Below are 24077 nucleotides of genomic sequence, written 5' to 3' on the forward strand. Positions count from 1 at the left end.
TGATGCTCTGTCTGCCCCGTCATCCACACTTTAAGTCCTCATGGTTGGTTTAGGGTGCCCCTAATATACTAATACATAATAAATATATACATATATATATACATTAATATATACTATTAATAATATTAATAATACTGTAGTCAGTATTAACTGAAAGCTTGCTTTAGTTACAGGCTTATACTCACCATTCCGTTAACTTAAAATGTACTTCCAAATATTTCCTCCTCACTTTTATGACCCATGATAATTATAGCTCATTTTGCACCTTCACATCTTCTAGTTTTGTTCCTATGTCTTCACGCTTTTCTCTAATACTCAGCTTTAGACGTGTCTGTTTCTATACTTCAGAGTTCCTTTGCAATTCACTGAAGAGCTCTAGATGCAGCTCCACCAGGCCTTCTCTGCACTTCTTGCCTTTCCTCGGCTCTCAGATAGCCTGCTGTTCTGCCTACCACAACAGTTCAGAGCGCTCACCCATCTGGCTTCAAACCTGAATTGCGTCACAGTCTCGCACAGGAGCCCATCTGTGAATCATGGGAATGTAAGTGCTTCCCAGCTCCTCCAGAGAGCTAGCAATGTTTTGCAGCAAAAACTCTAGTTACCCAACCATACCCTGGGAGCACATGAGATAGAGAGATTCAGACACTTCTCTGTTACACTCACAGCAGACAAAGACTTTCACCCAAGACCTAGATCAAGGCCTCCCGCTAGCAAACATCTGCTTCTTGAGCAGGTACCCAAACACTGGAAGTAAATCACCCCTCAGCTGTCTCTGGCTATACTTGTCCTTGCAGCAAAGCACAGATACAAACCTACTCTCAACTCTGCACCTCCACATGCTCTTCCTGGCTTTGGCCAAAATGAAATGCCAGCAGAGCTCTGGGGCTCTCTCGAGGTAGGAGAGCTGAACACACTCTGTGATTTAGTGAAGGTGCAAGCTCTCATGTATGCAGTTCAGCTGCATCAGCCACATGATGGCTCAGGGCACCAACTGACAGATGAATACAGTGTGGATGCTCAGAAAGCCAGAGACCAAACCCTATCCAGCAGTACCCATCCATCTTAAAGCAGAAACACTAAACCTGGTCACCTTTGGTCTGCATAAAGAGAAATGGATACTTTCTCCATTTTGCTGATACCCTGTTTTTATACATCTACAGATATGGTAGGCTGCCTCAGCATCACACTGAGGGCTCATGCTAAAGTGGTGATCCATGATAAACTGCTTTATGAGACACTTCTTTTGGAGCCAGGCTGTCCCCTCCTGTGTTCCTGGAGTGAAAGTTCTCCTGAACTCCCCCACTGCCATCTTCAATTTGAGCTAAGCAACAGTTCTCATTTCTTCCTTCTATCACCTCCAAATGTGTTTCTTGTTTGTTCCTGCCAGCTATTCTCAGCTGAACAGCATCTGGAAGCATCAAGTCATTACCAGCAGAGAAATCTTTCACATTCTTTTTCTTCTGTTAATGACAAAGTGTCAGCTTTTTGTTTATTCCCCTCCCCTTATTACTTGCCTCTCCTGTTTGCCCAAGGGATCCACTGTGGTGAAAGTCCCCTAGGACAGTCAGCTGATTCTGAGTTCCTTGATTTTCTGCTTTGCTGAAGCAAATAGCTTGTCCCTCATTAGTGCTGAGACAAAGTAGTGCCTATATAACAAAGACCCCAAATGCCTTCCATCAAGCATACTGCCAGCTATTCTTTGCTCCTTATCAGAGTCGTCAGCCTTGCCCCATAAGTGGGCCCTGCTGCCTCCCTGAGGATCATCTGCCAGCTATCAAAAGTGATGCCAAGGCCTTCACCTGGGGCAGAACACACAAAGAGCAAGGTGGCTCTCCTGAAATCAGTCTCAAGAGACCTGAAAACACCAACTCAGTCACATAGAAAGCACAGGTTACCTCACTCATATGCAAAGTAACACCAGTGTTGGTGGTCGGTGGTTATACATTCCCAACTGACAGGCAGAGCAAGTTTTAGGAATGAGGAGCAGTGCAGTGCGTGGGGCCCCCCATGCAAACTTAGACAGCAGTAAAGTTGTCCTATGTGTAGACTGGAAGAAGGAAGACAGAAAGCCTCACTCCTCACCATGATTAGCTGGGATGAAAGCAAAACTGAGCTAAATCCAGATGACTCACATTGACTCAAGGCAAGAATGAACATCTTAGGGTGCTGTGATAATTGAGGGTAGACTGCTTGCTCCAAGTCTTAGGTCAAAGCAGCCCAGTCAATCTCTTTGGCTGAGTCTATACTCTGGGGCAAGAGAGCTCCTGGGTCCTGAGTGCACCTTGGCCATCCAATAGGCCATATGGCAGAAGAAGATTTGGCTATGCCCTGGCTGGCTTGTTCATCTGAGCTTCCTGCCAAATGTAAATCCAGGAAACAGAAAGGAAGGAGCCACAGTAAGCTCCAGTAGGTGGAGGACAACCAGATCTATGGGGCAACCAGTATCATAGAATGATAGAATGGTAAGGTTGGAAGGGACCTCTGGTGATCATTTAGTCCAACCCTCAGCGTAGCCCATACAGGGATTGAACCCGCGACCTTGCCATTAGGAACACCACGCTCTAACCAACCGAGCTGATCTCGAAACCTGCATGGCACAATACAGCATACAGGGCTTCCTCCCTTCTGTGCACACTCAGCAAAAGAGGTTGCTGGCTTGTATCGAGGCTTGTTATCATTCCTGATCATTACATCAGGATGTAAACAGCATTCGTGCTGTAGTACATGTAATAAGAATGAAAAATCTCAGGCAAAATAGCAGTTTCTGTCAACACTGTCATAGAAAGCACAAGTCATGAAAGCGCACTTGACTTTGCTTTCAGGAGCCCAGCGATGAATGTCTTGTCCCCTCTCCCTGTCCACATCCTTGAGCTTTAGACACGATGCTGGTAAAAATATACAGGATAGAGAAATCCAGCAATAACTAAAGAGGAGCAGCTGCCCCAGAAAGGAAAAATCAGGCCTGCCACATGGGGAGAACTGGGCTGCCTGGCCAACTGTCAGCCTCAGGAGTCATTGCAGGTCTTGAAAACTGGCCATTGCCTAAGATGCACGCAGAGGGAAGAAACTGGAGACTTGCTTTTGAGGCAGTTGTAACCTTTTGGGCCAGGACAGAGGTGCCTACATGGAGCCAAAATTACATGTCCCAGAAAGGTTCATCTGAGCCTCTGACTGTTAGACCCCATTCATCCTTTACATAGAGGAAAGTAGGTCCTGCTGCGAACCACATGTAAGGCAGAAGTATTCAATCCTTCTTTGTTTCAGTCCTGAATAAAAAGATAAATTGTGACTAGACATTTAATAAAATTAACTTTAAGACCAGAATGCTGAGATAAGACAGATATTTTCAGCTTAGCAAGGCCTGATGAAATTCACCCTAGGGTGCTTAAGGTAGCAGTTGAAGCAATCTCTGAATCATCTGCAATTATCTATGAGCAACAGAATACAGGAGAGGTCCTAAAGGACTGGAAAAGAGCAAATAACTCCCCCAGGAAATCCAAAACAAAACCTGTCTTAAAAGATAGGTAACAGGACTGTAGACCAGTCAGGCTAACTCTGAATCTGAAAACTGGAACAAACAATTAAGTCATCAATACGTAAGTCTCTACAGGATAAAAAGATAAAAAACAGTGGATATGGCTTGTCAAGGAAAGATCTTGTCAAACAAAATTGATTTCCTTCTTTGACAGGGTAATGGGTCTAAAGAATTAGAAGGAAGCAACAGATGTGATTTATTTTTAATTTAGTAAGGCCTTAGACATACTCCCTGTGATGTCTTCAGAATCAAGCTAAGAAAATAAGGTATAGATGTAATTACTGTAAAGTGGATGAGTAATTGAAAAATGAATCTTCAAGAGTAATAATCAGCAATTTCCTGACTTCCTAGGAAAACATCTGTAGACGGATCCCACTAAGGACTGTCCTGGGCCCAACTCTGTTTATCAGTAACTTGCAAAATGGGATATTTGCAGATGATACTAGTTTAGAGGGAGAGGATTTTATTACAGTCAGAACTCAAACTTATCCTTACAAACTACAGTAAGTCTGAAAACAAGGTGAAATTCAATAAAGACAAGTGCAAAGTGCTGCAGACAGGAGAAGAAAGCATATAAACAAGTACAAATTAGAGGATTTCTGGTTCAGTGGCAGTAGTACAGAAAAAGATCAGAGGCTCGTGAGGGAATCAGCAAAATGATACTTTTGGGGAAAAAAAACAGAAGTCCTTTTCACATGCATTAAGAGGTGTGTACCATGTAAGACATACTAGGTAATAACTTCAGTCTATTCAGTACTGGGGAAGATAGCTAAATTATTCAGTCTCATTTTGAAAAAAAGCACTTCAGGAATGATATCACAAGACCTGCGATGCCATGGCTGGGAGGAAGGGGACTCTCCTCTCACAGACTCTACCAGTCCTCATTTCTGTGATTCAAGAACAGTTCTCCAGTTCCAAAAATGAAGGTTCAGTCTAATTTTAAATTCAGTCTCATGCCTCATGAGTTTACTGCAACGTCAAGTTCAACCACACTGTGACTGCTTCATTCACTGCAATAGATTCCTTTGTATAACAGACAAGTCTTATGAGTAAAAGTTGACGGAGAGATACAAATAAAAATTATTTTCATTTACATATATATAAAAAACACTTAAAAATAAATCCACTGAAAAATGTTCCTAATCTGAAAATTTGGACTTCTTTTAATGTAAATGTTTCAGCTATGACAGCAGTCTACAGAAAAGGGAAAAGATAAGCACAGCAGAGTTTTCAGTGCTATTCTGTCTTTTGTAGAAAAATAGGTTGATCGTTTACTGTAAAATCATGCAACATGACAGAACGGATCAGCTCAGTGTGCTTAGGAAGTAAACTTGCCCCCCCCTGAAAGAAATCATTAAAGAGAGAAGGTCTACAATGAATATATCTTCCTAACGGTGAGCCAGTAATACTTAAACCCTTGACTGTACTGTTTGCATTAGAGAGGAGATGGTTTAGATTGCTGACAAATGTTGAAGTGTTCAAAAAGCCCAACAGCTTCCAGTCTAGCTTGTGCTTCCTTCATTGCTCTTACATCTTTAACGAACAGCTCTAGCCCAAAGTACTCCCTGCCATCTTATTTGAAGCAGAAATAGGGACTTACTCTGAGGCCTCCTGACTTCATCTACTGCATTTCTGGGTACACAGTTTTCTTGATAATAAACATGTTAGTTAGGAGAGTCAGAGTGGCGCTTAGATTTGGTTACAGTTGATAGGTACTGAAATGAAGACAGCTTCTTCATCTACAAAGATGTGTGGCAGTATCCAGGACAGTCAGCTTGGCAGGACATTAATTTACCAAGCAAATATCCAGGAGGCAGAATTCTTCAGCCTACTACTATGATAACCCAAAGCATCTCAAAGCAGTCTGGAAAGGAAGGCACAGCACAGGAGCTGATAAGGAGGTCAGGTCCCCGAGAGCCTGGATGCTCCCAGAGCAGCACTCTTCTGCAAGCCGTGAGTTACCTGCTCACGGGTAGCAAGTTGGCTGATGGCTTTATTCATGGGAATAAGGAAACACCAGGCTCATCCGGTGTGAGATGGTTACTCTTGCTGCAGGCAATAGGATGAACTTCCTGCCTAATAATTTACAAATGCCTCCTCTCATTCTAGCAGCATATGACAACTTGCAAGCTTTACTACAGGCCTTCCTCATCTTTGCTCCTCCTCAAAAGTTTCCTCTGTCAAACAGAAGAGGCAGTGGAGGAGCCAGCATGACCACCACCAAGGGAAGCTTTCAGTAGATGTATTCACCACCACTGAGAATTTCACATAAAATAAACTCCCATGTCTTATTTTGCTTCTTAAACACTCCTCTTTTGAAAATCACTTCTCTTCCACAGGTAGATCAAGTGCCTTCTTTGACAGTTTCCTTTTGGTGCTCACAGCCCCAAGCACCATCTCTTGGACATAAATGAACTCAAGAGTGCAAGACCAGTGGACAGGAGAGAAGAATCAGGCCACTGCACTAGTGTGTTCACACACCACATACCTGTTCGAGAGGCAAAAACAGGGTAGTGAAACATCTCCTACCAAAAACATGTTCAGTGATGTTGAAAGTGACTCCAGCACTGAGCTGAGCAGAAGGTATGACCATGAGAGTGACATTCATGCAGGGCAAAGACCTAGCCAGAGGCCTGTGCATCATTCATGCTTCAGAGACTCAGACTTACATGAGGAAGCACAGCTCAATTAGAAATGGAATTGGGTAGTGCTGGCTCTACCTTCAGTTTGCTTTCTTCCTGCTGGGATTTGGATGCTCTGCTCGGTACAGTGTTTCACCAGGAATCTGCTTGCTTATTCCCCTCACAGTGCTTCCCGCTGTATTTATTAGGCTGGTATGTTAACAACTGAGGAGCAAGGAACCAGACATTAGAGTCTTCCAGTTTGTCCTGTCAGTAGTCCTGTTCCTGTGCCTGACACAACACACAGCTGAATGATGGTTGCCAAAGGCCAGCAAAGCTCTGGGGTATTCAACCTATTGCAATTCACAGCTCATAGTTTCAATTCTGACTGTGCTCATCGAGAAAGATTTCCAATATACAGACAAAATATGAAGTTCCCTTCTCCATGCGCAGAGAAAGCAGACACACATGGCAAGCAGGCTCACATCCAAATCCTCAAGCTGTCTGATGCTGCTAAATCAGAGATAGCATCTGCAATATGTCTGAAAGAAGGTTCTCATCATCACAGAATCAAGTAGACTTGCAGCAGGGAAGAGGAAAGCCAGCTCCTGGGCATGCCAGGTGCTGCACATCTCCTAAACTGCAGCTTATCCCAGCCCTGTAGGGTGGCAAGAGGCTGCAAAAGATCCCAATAGATCAGCCATGGCGAGCCCTGCTTCTCACACCTTGCCCTAAATCAATATGGTTTCGCTTACAGTAAGTCCCTGCCCAGCTTGCATCTAGCTCTGCCCTTCTCTCTCTCTTATCTTTATTTCCTCTTCTTCAGTGAAGCACTTCATCTTTCACAGGCTGAGTCAGCGCTATTAAGACCCATCCGGCCTGTGTGCTTTCTCATCTATTTTCAGGATCTACCAGTCAGCATCTTAGATGACCAGAGCAGTCACATTTTATAGACCAGCACAGAAATACTTTTCTCCACAAAGATCCGACATAACTTCCTGATTCCTGTTAAATATTCCATTAACTTTTACAATTGTTATAAAGTAATAGAACAGGATTTAAAGATCCAAGCAACCAAAGAAATGCATTGTAACTTCTCTGCCACTTGAAATTTCAGACTAACATTTTCCAACATCTCAAGGCCTTTAGGGACTCTTAAATTTTAGGAGTGAAGTTTTCTCTGTGAACTAGCACAACTACAACTAACAAACAAAAAATTATAAATACTTTGCTTATAGGCACCAGAAGAGAAATAAACAGCCTGAAAACCAACAATACAATGCTAGAGAAAAATCTATTTAACAAGCAGTAGTGACAGCAGAAGACAGAAAGAAAGTTCAACATCTGTATGAAGTACAGAGGGAAAAGCAGCATCAAAGGGAAAAAGCTCCTTTTCAAACAAACCTTACGTTATCTGCAAGGGAGGGTTTCAATGCTTTGCAAGATAATGTCTAACTTGTAAGAATCCAGACTCAAGGTACAGTTTAAAAATAACCAGCTACCAAAACTGAGTCTTTAGAAGGTATGCTCTGATCCTGTCTTAAAAAAAATACAACATTGATGTTACAAGATCAGTGATTTTGTCCATTAATGTCAAAGATACTTAGGAAGAAGTATTTGGGCGCTTATCTTGTCTAATCTTAAAGTAGCTCCAAGAAGTGGTCCAAAACGTTTTGAACAAACATGCTGCAAAATATCAAGCAGTTCTGCCACAGCACCATGTCCTGCCTCAACCCCCTCAAGATGACTACGGGAGACCTCTCCATCCCAGAACTGTTATGGCAGTTCATACCTCCTTCCTCTTTTGGCTGGTCTACAACAGTGCAGATCACATGAACATGAAGCTGGCAGCATGTGGGGTTCATAGCACATTACATCTGTCCCCTCATTCTCTGCGTGTGGTTCTCATAAACCCACCGTGAAGTCCTCCAATCTTCTTGCCACTACAAAGACCAGGGCTCGGGATGCTGAAGTGAGCCTAAGGCTTCAGGATGGACCTCCCTGGCTCAACAGAGCTTTCCCTAATAATGGTGAAACTTGACTGTGTGGGAGACAGGACTTCCTCCAGCACAGCTGCTACTCTACAGTGAATTCTCCCAACTACTAAGGATACCTGGAAAGCTGTAGTTCTTTATCCTGCTTTCTACAGCAAGCACATGGCAACCCTTCCCAAACACAGCCCTTCCTGCCTACGTTTCTCTCTAGGCAAGGACAAAGGAGCCAACATATGGCAGATGGTTGTCAGCCACCAAATGCCTCCCAGTGCCACAGCAATGAGTGCAGTGAAAGGCCCTGGACAGTCTGGGGCAGCTGATGCTGCAACATCCTACTACTGGATGCAGAGTTCACTGCAGGGAGCAGGACTGCAGTTAATGACTGCCCCAGCAAGGCAGTCTCTGCCAGACCAAGGTCGCTGGGCCCCAAGCCCACACTGGCCAGCATGTGGAAGCTCTTACCACACCTCAGCGCTTCTGTGCATGTCTGAATGACTGACATGAAGCTGTAACTCTTTGGTGAGAATGCAGTGGCTTCCCTTCTTTGTGGATATAAAAGGCTAACCAAGTTTTTTGCCCTGCTTTTACTGGGCCAGGTATGCAAGGTAGGGCTGGTAGAAAGAGTAAAGTAGGAGAAAAGTACTGGCAGGTTTTAAAATGAGATTTTACCACTGAACTACTCCCAGAAAATACCCATTTTATGCTCCTTAGCTCTGAAGGCAACAGGATGGGAGTTGAGACTGTTTTGAGACAGCTGATTTTTATTCTGACCTTGATAGCAGCCTTCTGTCTCTCCTTTTTATTTTCTTTGCATCAAACCCTTTGTTTGCCTGCAGCCAAATAAACACAATATTATGTGAAGCAGTAACATCTCGGAAGCAAAGTATGCTGCAGAAGCTGTTTGTCTGACTGTGGATGACAGATTTATGAGACTGACAGTCATTAGCAAGGAAACAATGTGCTGGTGTGACAGTAGATTACGACAAAATGTTTTTTCTTAAGTGCATGGAATACAGTCAGCTCCCTGGAAAGGCCTTTTTTTGTGGAGCTGTGCCCAGTAGTGGAGAACAGCAGGTTATGCTGACTGTAAAGGCATTCTGTAACTGAACTCATTTACTTCCATCAGCAAAGTAAGATCTTGCTAGGTGAGTTTGAGGTGATGTCATGCATTGTAAGACTCACTGCAGAGTTATTTAAGGACTTAGATAAGAATACAGAAAGCAGAGATACAGAAGAGATCACATAGTTACAGGAAAAATCCCAGTGAGAGAGTCTCAGGTGCGTTTTGTTTGATTTTACACCTGAGATGGGACTTCCACAAATTCTACTGGGAAGCTCTTATGCAAGCTGATACCTCCCCTAGTTTCCCTTGGCAGACCACAGACTATCAGAATGCTGCTGTGCCCTTTTCATGCTAACAACGAGCATCCCATTTAACCTGAAGGGCATTTGGCAAGGAGTTAGCAAGCAGTGGCCAGTCCTTTCTCCTCCCATGCACAAATATAAGGCAGAAAATAATTCTTTCAAGATGCCATCTGAAGTGCCATGTTGACAGCTCCTCAGGCAGGCCAGATCAGATTTAGTAAATTAACAATGAACAAAGTTGTTTTTCTAACCAACGATCTCTCTAAAGAAATCCCAGGCCAAATCGTGCTCATGAGTAAGGCTGCCACAGCTGAGATTTGCTCTAAGCACAGCTGAAAGAAATGTTCCCTTTGCAGCTCTTAGGGTCAATACTCTGCAGTGGGAATTTAGTCAATAATTCTGATAGTGAGTAACGTAAAAAAAAAAAAAAAAAAAAAAAAAAACCTCCCTGCAAGAGTACTGGCTCTGTACTAATCCCAGTGGGAAGCAGGAATAAAGTCCTTATTTAGATGTGCAACCATGAACTAGAAACACAGTGGAAACAAATCTGTTGAATAAGATATGTTTTAAGAGACAGGAAAACAGCAAAAACAAACTTTGACACAGCAGATAGTTTCAGATACCAATTTTTCTGTTTCTGAAATGCTCAAACTTCCAAACTCTTCAAACTTTCTCAGATGAAAAAGTCTATCTGGATTATTTCAGATTTGCGTAAAATATCTGGTATATCCTAGTGACAAATGGTAAGAAGAAAAGCACTCTCCCCAGCTGTAAATAAATCTAATCATCATCTTTTTTAAAAAAATGAGGGAGAAAGTAAAGGCAAAGCATGAAGCTGAGAGTGCCTTGCCAGCAGGGTGACACCTCTCCCCAGAGGAGACCGCTTTGGTGGGCTCTGCCAAGCTGTGTGGCAGAGTCTAGTCAAGTCGTACCACTTTGGGCATCCTGATTTACATCCAGAGCCAAACTGTGGGATTTAGCCACAGCCATGAACAGATGTCCTGCCCAGGGACTTGCTTTCTAGGAGTACTCAGGGCTGGCAGTGATGGAGGGGTGAGGTTTTCGCTGACTGCTTGGATCATTATTTGAAGTGGACGATAGTCTGGGTTTTGCCCAGCAGAACGCCACAGGTTTCACACAGCTTCCCAGGAGCTCACTGCTTTTAAGCTGGCGTTCAGTCAGCTTGTACCACACAGTCAAAGGCAGAGGCCTGAACTCACTGACCTGGGAGATCATTTCCAGTTTTATTTTAAGACTGAAGGTTTTGGTAACTATATTAGCCACACAACACTGAATACATATGTATCCATGTGTCTACGTATGTGTTTATGTCTATGTATGTGTTTATTCCTTTCTGGTTTTGGAATTTTATCAGTTAGTAGTAAAGATTAGAAGTATATAATTTAAAACAAGCCAGAATTTTCTATTATTTCACTGCAGTAGGACTTAATACATAGAAAACTCTTGTCAAATACATAAGAAGCCATTGCTATGCACTTTACGAAACGGGGGCCTGTATTAGGCAGACAACCTCATTCTTAGGTAATAGAATTAGAAAATTTGTACTATATTATTTTGGTCTTAATAATAGGCTATGTTACACTGCCTTTGTTTTATGCAAAGTTACTGAGATATTACTAAGTCATTGAAGATGAAATGGCAAAGAAAAGAACTGTCAGGCTGCTTTACAAACTTCCCATTTTGCTTCTCTTGTGAAGGGGACTGTATTGTTTCAAAAAGAATGAACCAAACAGTCCAAAAAACAAGACTCTTATTTTTTGGGGAGGCTTTTGTTACTTTTCTAATCATTCTTTAAAGTCATGGGTTTGCAATCACCATAAAAGTGAGAACTGCACAAGGTAGTCTAGACAAAGAGGCATTCAGACTACCTGGGATATTTGTGTGGGGAGAAACAGAGCATCTTTGAACTAAATCTGAGAAGCCATCATCTTCTGGAACCTTTCAGTGCAGAAAGAGGAATAATAATCCAGTCTCAGCTGAACAAACCATCCTTCATGCCTGTTTTTCTCCCATGAAATGAAATTCAAAAACTCTTTCTAACCTTTTTGGCTGATGTTGACAAATGCCTACAGTTCAGATCTTTCCAATAGAGGTACGAGTTTTTCTGATTGCTGTGCAATCATCTTATTACTACGGCAATGGGAGGAGCTTGCAATTCTTTGCCCTCTGTAATGTGAATATGTGAGTGTGTGTGAATGTGTTCATATGATACATCGTATGATAATAACAACCATGGCTGGGGATCCCAAGTAAACCTGAAAGAAGAGCTGAAGGTGTTTCATAGAAGAAAAGCTTTGGCCAAATAAGTAATAATTTTAAAATTTAAGCCTTCTCAAAAATGTTGCATTTGTCCATAAACTCCCTGTTTACAGCAAGCACCAGTCTTGCTCTCGGCAAGTCCTGCATTCATCTGCAGGTCCATCAAGATCCCTTTGTTTCTTGGACTTTTATTGGAAGATGCAATAATAAAGGCCATGATAGCAGGGACAACCTATGTATGGCAAGTGCCAAAGAACAAGGAACTTCAACAGTGTGCCTAGAGGTATGAGTGCCTAACACGGGTGACAGAAATAGTTTTGGTGGTAACATCTGCAGCCCCAGGCAGCAAACCGAAAACACACCCCTGGACCTCAGCAGGCTCATAAAGGTCGTGTTGAAATCTGTGCTGGCACACTTGTGCTGCTCTGAAAGAGATCAGAAGCACACACTCCTTCCAGTGCTCCAATTTTAACTCAAGTTACAGTGTAGACATAGCTATAAAGCCAGCTGGATGTAACAATATATTCATCCTAGCCCTTTTCAATACCCTCTGTCTGGAGACTCTTTGTAACAGATGCCAGGGAGGTATTTTAAAAGGCATTAGTTCAAGAGCATCACCTGCACATCACAATACCTAATTCACTAGAACTCTTCAAGGTCAATGACAGAGTTGCATTTTGAATCCCAACAGCAGCTAGTTTCATGAGGAGCTGTCCCTAGGCCAGCTGGGTCCCAGCACAGGTCTCTTTTAGGACCAGTTATGTGTTTTACACTCTGCTCATTAGTGGCTGCCCTTTGAGTTTGTATTTGGAAAATAACTAGCATTGAAAGCTAGTATATACAGAAGAGACTAGTTCCTCCCCAAACAGAAGTAATTTTAAAATAATGAAAATTAATGAGAAATAATTATTTAAAGCAGAGGTTTGCTCACATGTTTAGTTTCTGTTGAGGACCAAGGATTCATCCAATTTCTCTACATTTCTGTATAGTTCCAAAGTAATTTTAAGTATCACATTTGAATCAGTCACTAACGCCTATATTAAACCAACACATCTGCCTCTACAGCACTTTTCCCTGCTGTGCCCAAACTCAGCACAATTAAAAGACAAGTTAGAGGAAAGGAAAAGCATGCTTACCTGCCACACTGGGTCCGTGTGCTTTCCTGACTTAGCACTACTCTTGTAGCTAGGCTGGGAGCTTGGCTTCTTCAGGTTGTAGATGGCCACATTGCCGTCATAAAAGCCTACTGCCACGAGGTGGGGGTGGTCACCGTGGATGTCCAGACACATGATGCCACTCTCACTGCTGAAGATGTACTCGGGGAAGGATGGGTTCTTCATGGTGTACAGCAGGAGCATGCCCCGGCTCTGTTTCATGAAGTCATCTAAGCAAAGAGTTTCACTGTCAAATCAGTTTTCCAGATTTTCTACTACTGAGACATATGATCCGACAGCACTGACCTATGCCTAAAATCAATCTGAACACAAGATCATGTGGGAAAGACTTCAATTATAGGACTGAACAGTCATGTTGGGGTGCCTAGACCTGAACAGCCTTTTCTCCAGCGATATGCCAGCCCCAGGACATGGGGACAATGTGCTAGTGCAGAAAAACTATTATTTTTGCAGCTTGTTTCTATAATGGAAAATTGAGAGACCTTGGAGGGCAAATGCATTCAAAACTCCTGGACACTTACTTCTTTGAGTTTGGATTTCATTAACATTGCACACACGCAGACAGAACCAAGGATAGATGCATTTCAATTTCTGTATTGGCAGTGTTTGATATTTACAGCCTCTTCTGCTTCTTCAGAGAAAAACATGTCATTTAAGTACATACACAGAATCACATCCACTGCCATTACACATAACTGTGCGATGCACAAGTCACTGCAGCTTTATTTTCAATTTATAGCCAACATCTTCTCCTTGTTTTGCAAAAAAGTTCTCTTTTGCTGAATATTTCCATTTTCTTTTCCACTTATTTTTACCTTTCCTTTCCACAGTCTGCAATTAGCTCTCCCTGTTCTCAGCAAGATCATTTTTCTTTCATTTTTATCATGTCCGGACTGTCCTCTGCAGTTCTTAGGTTTTTTGCTTGTCTAAAAAATAATTTCCAAACTCTTTTAAAGGGGTATAAAAGCTGTTGATGCAGATAAGCTCCCCAGAAGTAAAGAAGGAGCTTTCCTAACCTATCAAAACAGTGCTCTCTCTCAGGGAATCCTAGCCATCCTTCCAAGTACTACTTTTTGCTTTGGCATGTAGCATATGGGAAACAAACTTACCACTTTTTTGTGCTTCGACCAGCACATGTTGTATTTCCAGAATAGTCACCCTCTTAAAAGTACTTCCTATCTTGCCTAACATTTTGACCGGCCTGCAGGATAACGACTTGGTAAGTACATACCGAGAGATAACATTAATTTCAAAGAACTCTCCTTGGCAGTGAGCTGTTCCTTAATCAGCCTGTAGATACAGATGTTGCTTCCCTCAAACTTATCAGGGCCATATGAAGAACATTTGAAAAATTAATAAAGTAACCCATACATCAACAAAACTATCAGTGCAGCTCATTTGGACATGTTCTAACTTTTGAAGTACAAAGCGCTCCTTTTCATGGGATCCTCTGTAGACCAGAGCCAGGCAGGGGAAAAGGTTTCCTTACTTTGCAGAAGTGTGAGATACCAATACGGGCATTGTTTTAGAAGTAACAGAACCCAAACAATGTTTTTTAACATATTATTTGGAAAAGGGGGGAGCTTATTCCTCGAATTCTAGCTGAAAAGAAAATAAACTTGCTTTCTGTCAGAGATCTGCGCTATCCTTCTCCGAATTCACAGAACTGCCTTTGTTCTTAGCAAACTAATGTAATCAAAATGTCACTAAGTCTAAGTCCTAGGGTGTAGGTTCAGATAAAGAAGAATCCCTCTTCTCAGCAGAAGAAACAAGGCTGCAAGGTTGTGCTGGTGACCTACTAGGAGCGACTCACAGGGGAAGTATCTAGGAAGTCAAATCTGCTAGACGGAACTCATTTCTTGCTCTAGTTTCTCCTGGAATGTGCTGAACAACATGGCATATTCCAAAGAGTCCACAGTACACATTCATTTTCTGTCTGAGGACACCAAGCTGTGCACAGACAGCAGAGAGACATCTCCAGGGACTGAGTCAGCCCACTAAAGACCTGAACTGTTTTCTGGAGGTGCCTCTTTGTCGATCTGGCAGGATTACAGGCCAGCCTCATTCCTCAATTAACTGATGGGACAGAGCAGGGCCTTTTTGTGGTAAAACACTTCAGTAGCATCAGCAAATCTACCTGGAGAAAGTTAGCCTCAAAGAGGAAAGCAAGGCCTTAGAAGAAGCTCTAACAGGGGTGACATACAGGATTCAATTTGCAGATTAAGACTCCTAATGCAGATCTACCAGTGGCTGTCTGCCAGTTTGCTTAGAGCCTAAGCTCCCACTGCGATCAGTAGAGATCAATCAATTCACTTCACTGAATGTAGAAAACTCACCTTAGAGAAGATCCTTATATTCGGTCTGCTGACTTACTCTCCTGGCTCTACTGACTGTAAGGGCAAAGACCCGACTCCCACCCATTCTCTCCTTTGTGTTATGAAATACACTGGATATGGGTTAAATCATAGATAGATGAATACTTCAGATAAGCCTAGATAATATGTTTGCTAATATAGAGCCTATTTCTGATGAAAGGCAAAGTGATGAGAATAATCCACAATTAACACTAGAGCATGGCATACAAATCCCAGTAAAACAATAACCACCAGAGAATAAGCATATAAATCCATTTAGGGAACGGTGAATTCTCATCCAGAATCCTAAGATGTGACATGCCAACATCCTCTTTAATAAATGAAAAATATAAGCTGATTTCATTAGCAATATTCAATATTCCAGAAAGCACATAACCAAAGTAGCATATCCAAGTAACAGTTTTAATGCATGGATTTTTCAAGTGGAAGGTTTGTGTGTTTCCGTAAAACCTAGAAGAGCACTACAGCCTGCTCCAAGTCCTGCGTACTCCAACTCTCAAGATGTTGGTTACTCAGTGAAGCAATGTTAAAAGAGTCTACACCATGCAGCGGAGCAAAGGGTGCAGAGCCGAAGTAGCAGCAGCTGGAGAGCTGAGACAGCTCCTCTACTCAATGCTGCTGTGCACTATTATGGATGCTTCCAAGATACAAAGCCTGGAAATAACCGAGATACTTGATGGTTGTTCTGAAAAACATGCCAGCAGGAGTCGTTCTATTTTCAGGAAGACACAAGACAGCACAGTAGTAAGAGGACGGCAAACAGACTCTTGCCCTAATGAAGAAGAACTGTATGTGATGAGGATCCTAAATGTCCATTTGAGTGGAGGTTAAATTTCAGATCCTGTCACAGAACAAGGGTATGTGGGAAGAAAAGCTTTGCTAATGAAAGCAGCATATAATATTAATACTGGGCTCAACCTGGAGAGCTGAGTCTGTAAGCATTACATGTAATCAAAATAGCTTTCAAACCAACTGTTACTGCTGTATAAAACATTCATCTGCATTTGCACTTAGAGGTGGGCAGATTCAGCCCAAACCCTTTTTCAGAAAAAGTCAAATTCAGTTATAGCAATATGATTCGGGATATAATTGTGGCATCACCAATTAGTTCATGCAAAAAAAAAAAAAAAAAAAAAAGTGAAAAACATCTAAATGTTTCATTCTGGTATTTTGCTAAATGTCCATTTTACCAGATTTTTCATTTATATTTTCCTTCAGTTGAATTTAAAAGCACCAATAAATGCTGAACATCATATAAAAATATTTTGTTTGTTGAACAGAAAAACCCCTTCTCTTTTGGTTCAGCAAAGACCATCAGGTGCACATGGATTTCATCCATTTCTTAAGAAATGCTTGGTGGGTGGAACCAGTCAGCTCAATGCAACAGTATCTTCAAGTTAGAAACCATAATGCTTGTGGTAAATCCTGCATTAGCACAGTAAATCTCAAAGTGAGGACCCTCAGTCATCATCAGTCAAAGAAGAGATTTTTACTACACAAGAAGCCAATGCTACAGATTCTTGTTTGATAAAATGGTAAATTATTCTCTCTTTGGAGGATCCAAAACCCCCAAATACTGCAACCTTACATCTTAAATCCTATGATACACAGCTTTTTATAAATGAAGACTCCAAGCTGTCTAGCTGATATGACTCAAGCCAAGAAATCACCACACTAAAAGTAAACATTGCTGCTTAAAATCTGTCCTTTCTCCTCTGAGATCCCATCTAAAAGAAAAAGTAACATGAGGAAGCACAGTTGTGAGCAGGTACTTGTTTCTGAGCATCACAGCTGCACAAGCACACATATTTTCCTTTCCTCAATATATCCATGCTTTGATGAGCTTGTTGGCTGGGCCTCCCTCCTTTTGACTTAAATTTCTGAGAAGCCAAAGGAACGGGCTGACTGTGCTTTACACCAGAGCACTGGTAATATGATCTCTTCTGCAGAGATCTGTTTCAAAGACAAAAGCTGTGGTACCCAGAGAAGTGGCTCAGCTGTTTACATGCCTTCAAAATCTTTAAAGGACAGAAGAGGTTTACTACAGGCCAGCAAATTTTCCCAAGCAAACAGAGACCTGTAAAACCCTGAGCACAGGCTAAGCATAAGCCTGTGTGGCACAGAAAGACGACTGAGCAAGCCACAAATTAATGAATTCTCAAAGCACTTTTTTCCTCTACCAGTGAGTAAAACCTGGGCAGTGTGGCACTGAGCACTGCCTAATCTACCCTGCTGCAAAGCGAGATGAATAAGCTTGTGCTGCTTCAGCAAGACTCTCTCCTAGCTTGCTTAAATAGCTCAGCCAGCTCCACGCTACACTGTAGTTTCAAAAGGGACGTCCCGAAGGAAAAGTGGCTGGCACTTCGAGCTCCACTGTATGCCAACAGTTTAGGAAAATGAGAAGGAGTTCAGAAAAATCATGTCTCCTTTTTATTGCCAAGAGAGTGAGAAAGGCCCGTGGAGTGGACTGCCAAAGGCATGTCAGCAAGCTGGAGGAACGGGGAGCAGAACTTAGGACGTCACAGGGGTCTGCTCAAAGTGGCCCTGCCCCAGGATCCCTGAGAAATCCCAACAGGGATCTCTGATGCCTCCTGTGTTTCTATTCCCTCTGAACGCCCAGATGCACTCGTGTATATTACTGTATTGATACACTGTGGCTCTGAACCATATCATTGTGGTTCGGAAAAAGACTAACACAGAACTTTCAAAACCACCCCTGCCTAAAAAAAAAAAAAAAAAAAAAAAAAAAAAAAGTTTTGAGAATTCATTAATTTGTAACGTAACTTTACGCCAGAAAAGCCTGGCCTTCTTTATATCACAGCCCACAAAAGTCACTGGTATGTCCTGTTTTGAGTCCTATAACTTGTTTTTGGCAAGTACACACATTCCTCACTGGAAGACATCAAGAGTCTGAGAAGGCATTGTGTTACTGGGTAGTTTGCTTCAGTGCTTAATCACTCTGAGTGATTAAAAATTGCAGCTAATTTTTCATTTGACCTATCTGGCTTTTCTTCCCCACTGCTAATTCTTATCAGGCCTCTCTCTGCTGGATTAAGGACTTCTTTCTTATCTGGTGTTCTCTCTTCATTGAGATACTTGAAAACTGAATGCCTGTCACCTTTCAGCCTGTTTTCGATAACCTTCACAGACTGAACTCCTCAATAGTCTCACTTACTTCTACCAGTTCTGCATACAGAGACCTGCTTAAGCAAGAAGCAGGGAACCAACACGAGCCTTGTCACACCAGACCAAGGCACTGTCTTCACAGCTGTGAAGAGAAAGCTGCTTTTCAACAGACTAGGAGAGAAGTAGGGAAAAAAAGGGGCTTTCCACAGAAACGCAGAATACGTCACATGACTGGGATTTGTGTTAAGGGTGGGTAAAATTCATTTGCAATCTGGATTTCAGCTGGATATTGTCCTCTGTTCACCCCTAAACCATCTTCTGCAGCACTTGAATCAGCTTGAGGCTCTTTGCTGAACTGTTTTCAATCTTTATGCATCCTTCAAAAAATGTTGGCTCCAGAACCACACACAGTATTCCAGCATTAGTCTCACTAATGCTTAAATCATATCTCTGCTGCCACTCAAGACTCCCAGTTTGCATTCCAGGATCATGCTATCCCTCCTTGCCAAAATATCACATTGAGAACTCAAATTCAGTGTTTGCTCACAAAAGCCTATCTTTTTAGAGCTGCTGCTCTCCACGACATGGCACTCCTGCTTGTTTATAGAGGTATAATGTTATATTTGTCTGCATTAGAATGCATTTGGTTTGAATAATTCCAGTTTAACAACAGATCAATCACTGTGTACAACAGCCCTGTTCCCAGTATGATTTACAACTCCACCTGCTTTTTCATCAGCTACACGTCGGTTGTGAGTTCATATTTCCAACCAGGGGACCAACGAAAATAATGCCTAGCTCCAGGCCTACTGCTGATCTCACAGCACCCCCTCAGAGAAACTGTATCAGATGATAACTTGACCAGCATTTATTTTGTGACATCTGTCAGTGGGAGTTGAATCCCGCTGCTGAGACCACCTGCATTCGGCTGAACTCGGTGAGTAGAGACATTTCCCACCCCTGAAGAAAATGGACACATCCTGCAGACAGCAACACTGACTTTGCAAGATCTGCAAGCTCTGAGGGATCCCATCAGTCTGGTGCAGGCAAATCGTAGATCATTTTGGTTTATGTTAATTCAGATGTTTGGAAGTCATCATTTAACATCTTGCCTGATATCTTTCACCAATTGCGGGACTAATTCCTGGTATTTCTGATCAAGCTAATGTTATCAGCTGTGGGTCTGTTTAGGAAGTACAGAACTTGCTGTTCAGATAGGAGAGAGAAAAATTGATTTTCTAAGTTTTTTGGACATTTCAGAAAAGATAAAATTGACAGGTGACAAGACAGGTTGTATTTATACACACCCTGAGGCCGTGTCATAGTCCTAATAACTGCTGTGGGCTCCACACCCATCAGAAGCAAACCATACATCTAAGAAACACAGACTGATAGACAAAAACAACCTTTAAGGAAACAAGCTGTCAGGTGCATGTGTATCTTACTCTAAAATATTGTCTGGCAAAGTAACACAAGAGACACTACAGTCATCTGGGCCAGCAGAAATGAGAGCTCCAGAAAATACCTGGAACGATGCACTCTTTGCCATTGCATTGGCGAGCAGAGGTTCAGGAGCAGAGAAGAACAAGAGAGAAAGGGATGAAAAGAGGCAGTGCCTCCTTGAAAACAGTAGGACCATTGGACTTGCAGCTCAGTTTTCCTGGAGTTCACATAAAGGAGAGCAGGTGAGCATTAGAAAAGAGAAGGAATATAACCTGGGCTGCGTTTGCAGTGTCATATGTAAAAACAGACTTTTCTCATTCAGATCAGACAGGGTTTTGCATGATAGGTCTAGCAGGCACCAGAATTTTCTTTTTAAATCTGCTCCTTTAAATAATGTACTTTAAAAAGTTTAATTTCACAATGCAAATACTAAGAGTGCAACTGCCCCTATGTTATGAATGCTAATTTACACCTTGAAGATATTCATACAACAGCAAAAGATTGTCCATCTGATGAAGGGGCAAGCTGAGGAACTGGAGATTTGTATTCCAGACCTAGCTCTGCCAAGACTGGCTAATGTGGTCTCAGTCCTTTCCTCTCTATGCTTCACTTCACAGCACCTCTGAGGATACACATCACAGATGGGGGAGGAAAAGGGAGTGACAGATGGGGCTATAAAAGTTCCATATATCAATAACATCAACAGCACTGCATTTATGTTTTATCCCTGAGACAGACAGACTAATAGTTTCACATAATGCATTCACAATAATAGGGAGAAAAGCCAGTGCAACCACAGAATAGCAAGTTCCAAGCTCCACTTTCCAGAACGCCTCCAGGACTTGGTGACTTTTTTAACTTCACACTTAGTATTCTGAAGCACTTTGCTCAGGTCCCATACATCACTTCCAAACATTGCTCAGTATTTTTTGCTCAAAGCTTTTTTCTAGAGGTAAAAGCTTCAGCACTTCAACCTCATTGTCCAGCTTTCTCAGAGTCTCGCTTCTTAGAGTTCTAATCTTTTGCTGCTTCATTGTGTCCACCATGACTCCCTTCTCTCACATCTTGGAGAGGACTTCAGATATTGACTCAAAGTGACTCAATCTCCATGACCCTTAGGTCCTCAGAATTGAGGGAGTAAAGGATACTTCCCAGTCCCAACATCTGGGAGAACATGCAGAGTGCTCTGGAGCTGGGAAAGTAAGCAAGTGCTCACCCCACTGTTACATATTTGGCAGCAATCAGCACAAACAGCTGAATTCTTATTCCTGTCTTTCTTGTTTTGGTCAGCTTAGGCCGCAGTCTTAACAGTGTTTCACCATTTAATGCCTGAGGGTCTGTTTCCTCTATCACTGCCCTGAAAAACTGACATACTTGAACAGCATTTGCCACCAACAAAATATTTAAGAGTGCCATCAAGTGGCCAAACGCTTCTTAGCAGTGAGTGTCTTCCAACAGCCACACGCTGCTCTGAAATCTCCAGGATCAGGCAACAAATGGACATCTATAAATGTGCCTCCTTTGGATAATCACACCAGCCTGCTGTAACTGCAAACAAGCCCGGCTGCCTGCATCCAAGTATTTTTGACCTGATGAGCTCTGAAGGGGATGTGGGCACTGCAGGAGATGCTTATGTATTCCATAATTAAAGGAAAGAAACATTAGTGTTTTATGATGGTGCTGCAGCCTCTTGAAAGCAGACAGATGCCTGAAGAGGTGGACATGTACAGACCAGACCACGGAGGAGGCAATCAGAAATGATACAGCTGCTTAGAGAACTTCTGAAAATATTTGGCAGAAGAGCCAGATTTGACTGAGGGGCAAAGAGACAGCTGAGTAACATGTTACACACACAGGCTACCCTGCAGTTGGCTTTGCACAGGTATGTGCTTCAAGCAACAGTGAATATAAGAGCTGCCCTAACAGCTCAGACATCTGCGCCTATCCTGTTCCCAGCATCAGATGCTTAGGAAAGAGAATAAAAACAGGGCATAAAAACAGTTATATCTTTCCAGAATACTGTCTAGATGCCTAACCAGTTTGTGGTTAAGCATCTCCCAAGTCCCAGATGCTCCTCTCCCCACTTCTGTGTGCAGCAGCCATCCTCAGACCATTATGCCAGGACTGTACCTTTCCGCATGCCTCATTGTGTACGGCTAGTATACACACCAGATAATCAGTCCTTCTCACGGTAATTTTTTTTTGGATTGTTTTATTTTTAGTGCATGAAATGTTTTGAGTCTGAAGTATATCTGTGAAGCAGATGATTGGTCATTAGTCTAAATGGGTTTTAAGAGCTTCTAAAAGTAGATTTCAGAGTAAAACTATTAATATTCTAAAAAGTTGAATTAAAATGAAAGTACTTCTTTTTGTGTTAAACCCAAATAAAGCCAGTTGTCTAAGTATATGGGAACAAAGCAACAGGTTGCAATCCTTTGACCAGACAACAAAAGCAGGTTGATTAATTATAGGAGTTAAAGTGGAGGGTTAGCTCCCTATTATTTCTTGCTTCCTGGGCAATCTGGCTTCCCTCCACCTTCTCTGGAGCAGAGAAAGAGGCTTGAGAGCATCTAGGAAGCATGTGTTGCTCCAGAACATCACTCTCCTACCCTGTGTGGGATGGGGAAAAGAGCACAGCTGGACATCTCCAATGTACATGAAGGGGCTGCATCAGATCCTGGGCAAGATGAAGGTAACATGCCTGGGAAACTGAGCACAACAAAACACTCAGACACTTCACAGAAAAAAATAATGTGTTGCAACATGAAAATCAGCTCCCAGTATTTTGCAGTGATGATCCTGTTCTTCTGACCACAGTCTGATAGCTTGGGTACAAACATACAATCTAACGCACTAAGGCTGCCCAGGAAGGCTCTGCACTTAACCAAACATCTCCAAACTTCAGAGCTCTTGGCATCTACCACCTGACCATACAACAGCATTCTGAGAATCTACTGTGCTGTCTTCTCTTTTGAATCCTCACCGCACAATAAAAATGATGATATAACTGTCCCTTTATAGGGATGTCTCATGCAGTACCAGAAACCACTTAATTAGGCACCATTTGATGAGAGGAGCTAAGGCAGATCAGTGACTCCCATTTGGACTGGGCCTCCTATCACTATTGGAGTCAGCTCTCTTATATGTGGCAGACTCAGATAAGAATAACTCAGCTGACTCCGTCAAGGCTCTTGGAACAAATACATGCCACCTTCCTTTTATTGCAGATGACATTCTTTCTGATGGCAGCCACTTGGTAAAATTTAGCAATGATCTAAATCCAGTGTGATAATGTTGCAAAACTCATTATCTTCATAGCAAGTTGGATGCATAGATTAGCCAGTACTTCACACAGAGTAAGCCTCAAATTGCCCTCAAGGAAAGCAGTATTCTCCCTTATCTTATAGCTGAGGAAACTGAAGTGAAGAAGAGCTGCTGAAGACACAACCCAAAGCTAGTTATATGATTCACAGCTTAGATTCCTCCCTGATAAAGGTCTAACCATCCCTAAATCTCCTTTCTACCATCTGTAGTTGACTTCATCCCATAATATCCTAAAACTCACTTTTTCCATCTCTCACCTGAATTTCAGCAAAGCGATATCCCTGAGCACAAAACACGCAGCACTCAGAGGAAAAAAAAATGGTACAGAGGTTTTCATACTCTTTCAGCTTTACAAGTGTTTATAGACTGAAAATTTGGGCTGTACTTATTTTTCAAAGTCTAGAATTTTTGAATTATTCTTGATAGGCTCTTAACCTAAAGTGACCTACAATAAGAGTCAGTGGAGGTTAAAATTCAGACATTCCTGACTATGATAGTTAGGAAGCTTAGTGAGTACTACCAAGCATGAAATGAAGAATGGAGAACAAGGACTGAGTTCCCTATATAGGGATCAGCTGAGAAAAATGTTGCACTGGAGAATATGTATTTTTATTGTGCAGTAACAAAAAAGCAATGGAATGCTAAGAGGAGTTTGGATGTCTCATGAGCTTCATCTCTGCCGAAAACACTTCTTCACATAGATTTTCTTCAGGATTTTACAAATTCTCTCTGTTGAAAAATGATTCTCACTCACCTCCAGAACAAAAGACAGAAGAGAACAGTCTTTGAGGAAAAAGTCTTTAATGGGACTTTATGCCATTTCTTTGTATAATTCTGCC

General features: G+C 42.2%; 1 protein-coding gene across 1 annotated transcript in view; it reads right to left on the reverse strand.

Moving 5' to 3' along the window:
• DNAI1 (dynein axonemal intermediate chain 1) overlaps positions 1-24077 on the reverse strand; it is a 138116-nt gene that overhangs the window by 68114 nt on the left and 45925 nt on the right. Inside the window, exon 13 of the mRNA XM_062600032.1 lies at positions 12932-13179. Coding sequence (XP_062456016.1) covers positions 12932-13179 — 248 coding nt within the window. The remainder of the gene's footprint in view (positions 1-12931; positions 13180-24077) is intronic.

The sequence above is a fragment of the Rhea pennata genome, chromosome Z (assembly GCF_028389875.1).
Source record: "Rhea pennata isolate bPtePen1 chromosome Z, bPtePen1.pri, whole genome shotgun sequence".
Lineage (NCBI taxonomy): Eukaryota > Metazoa > Chordata > Aves > Rheiformes > Rheidae > Rhea > Rhea pennata.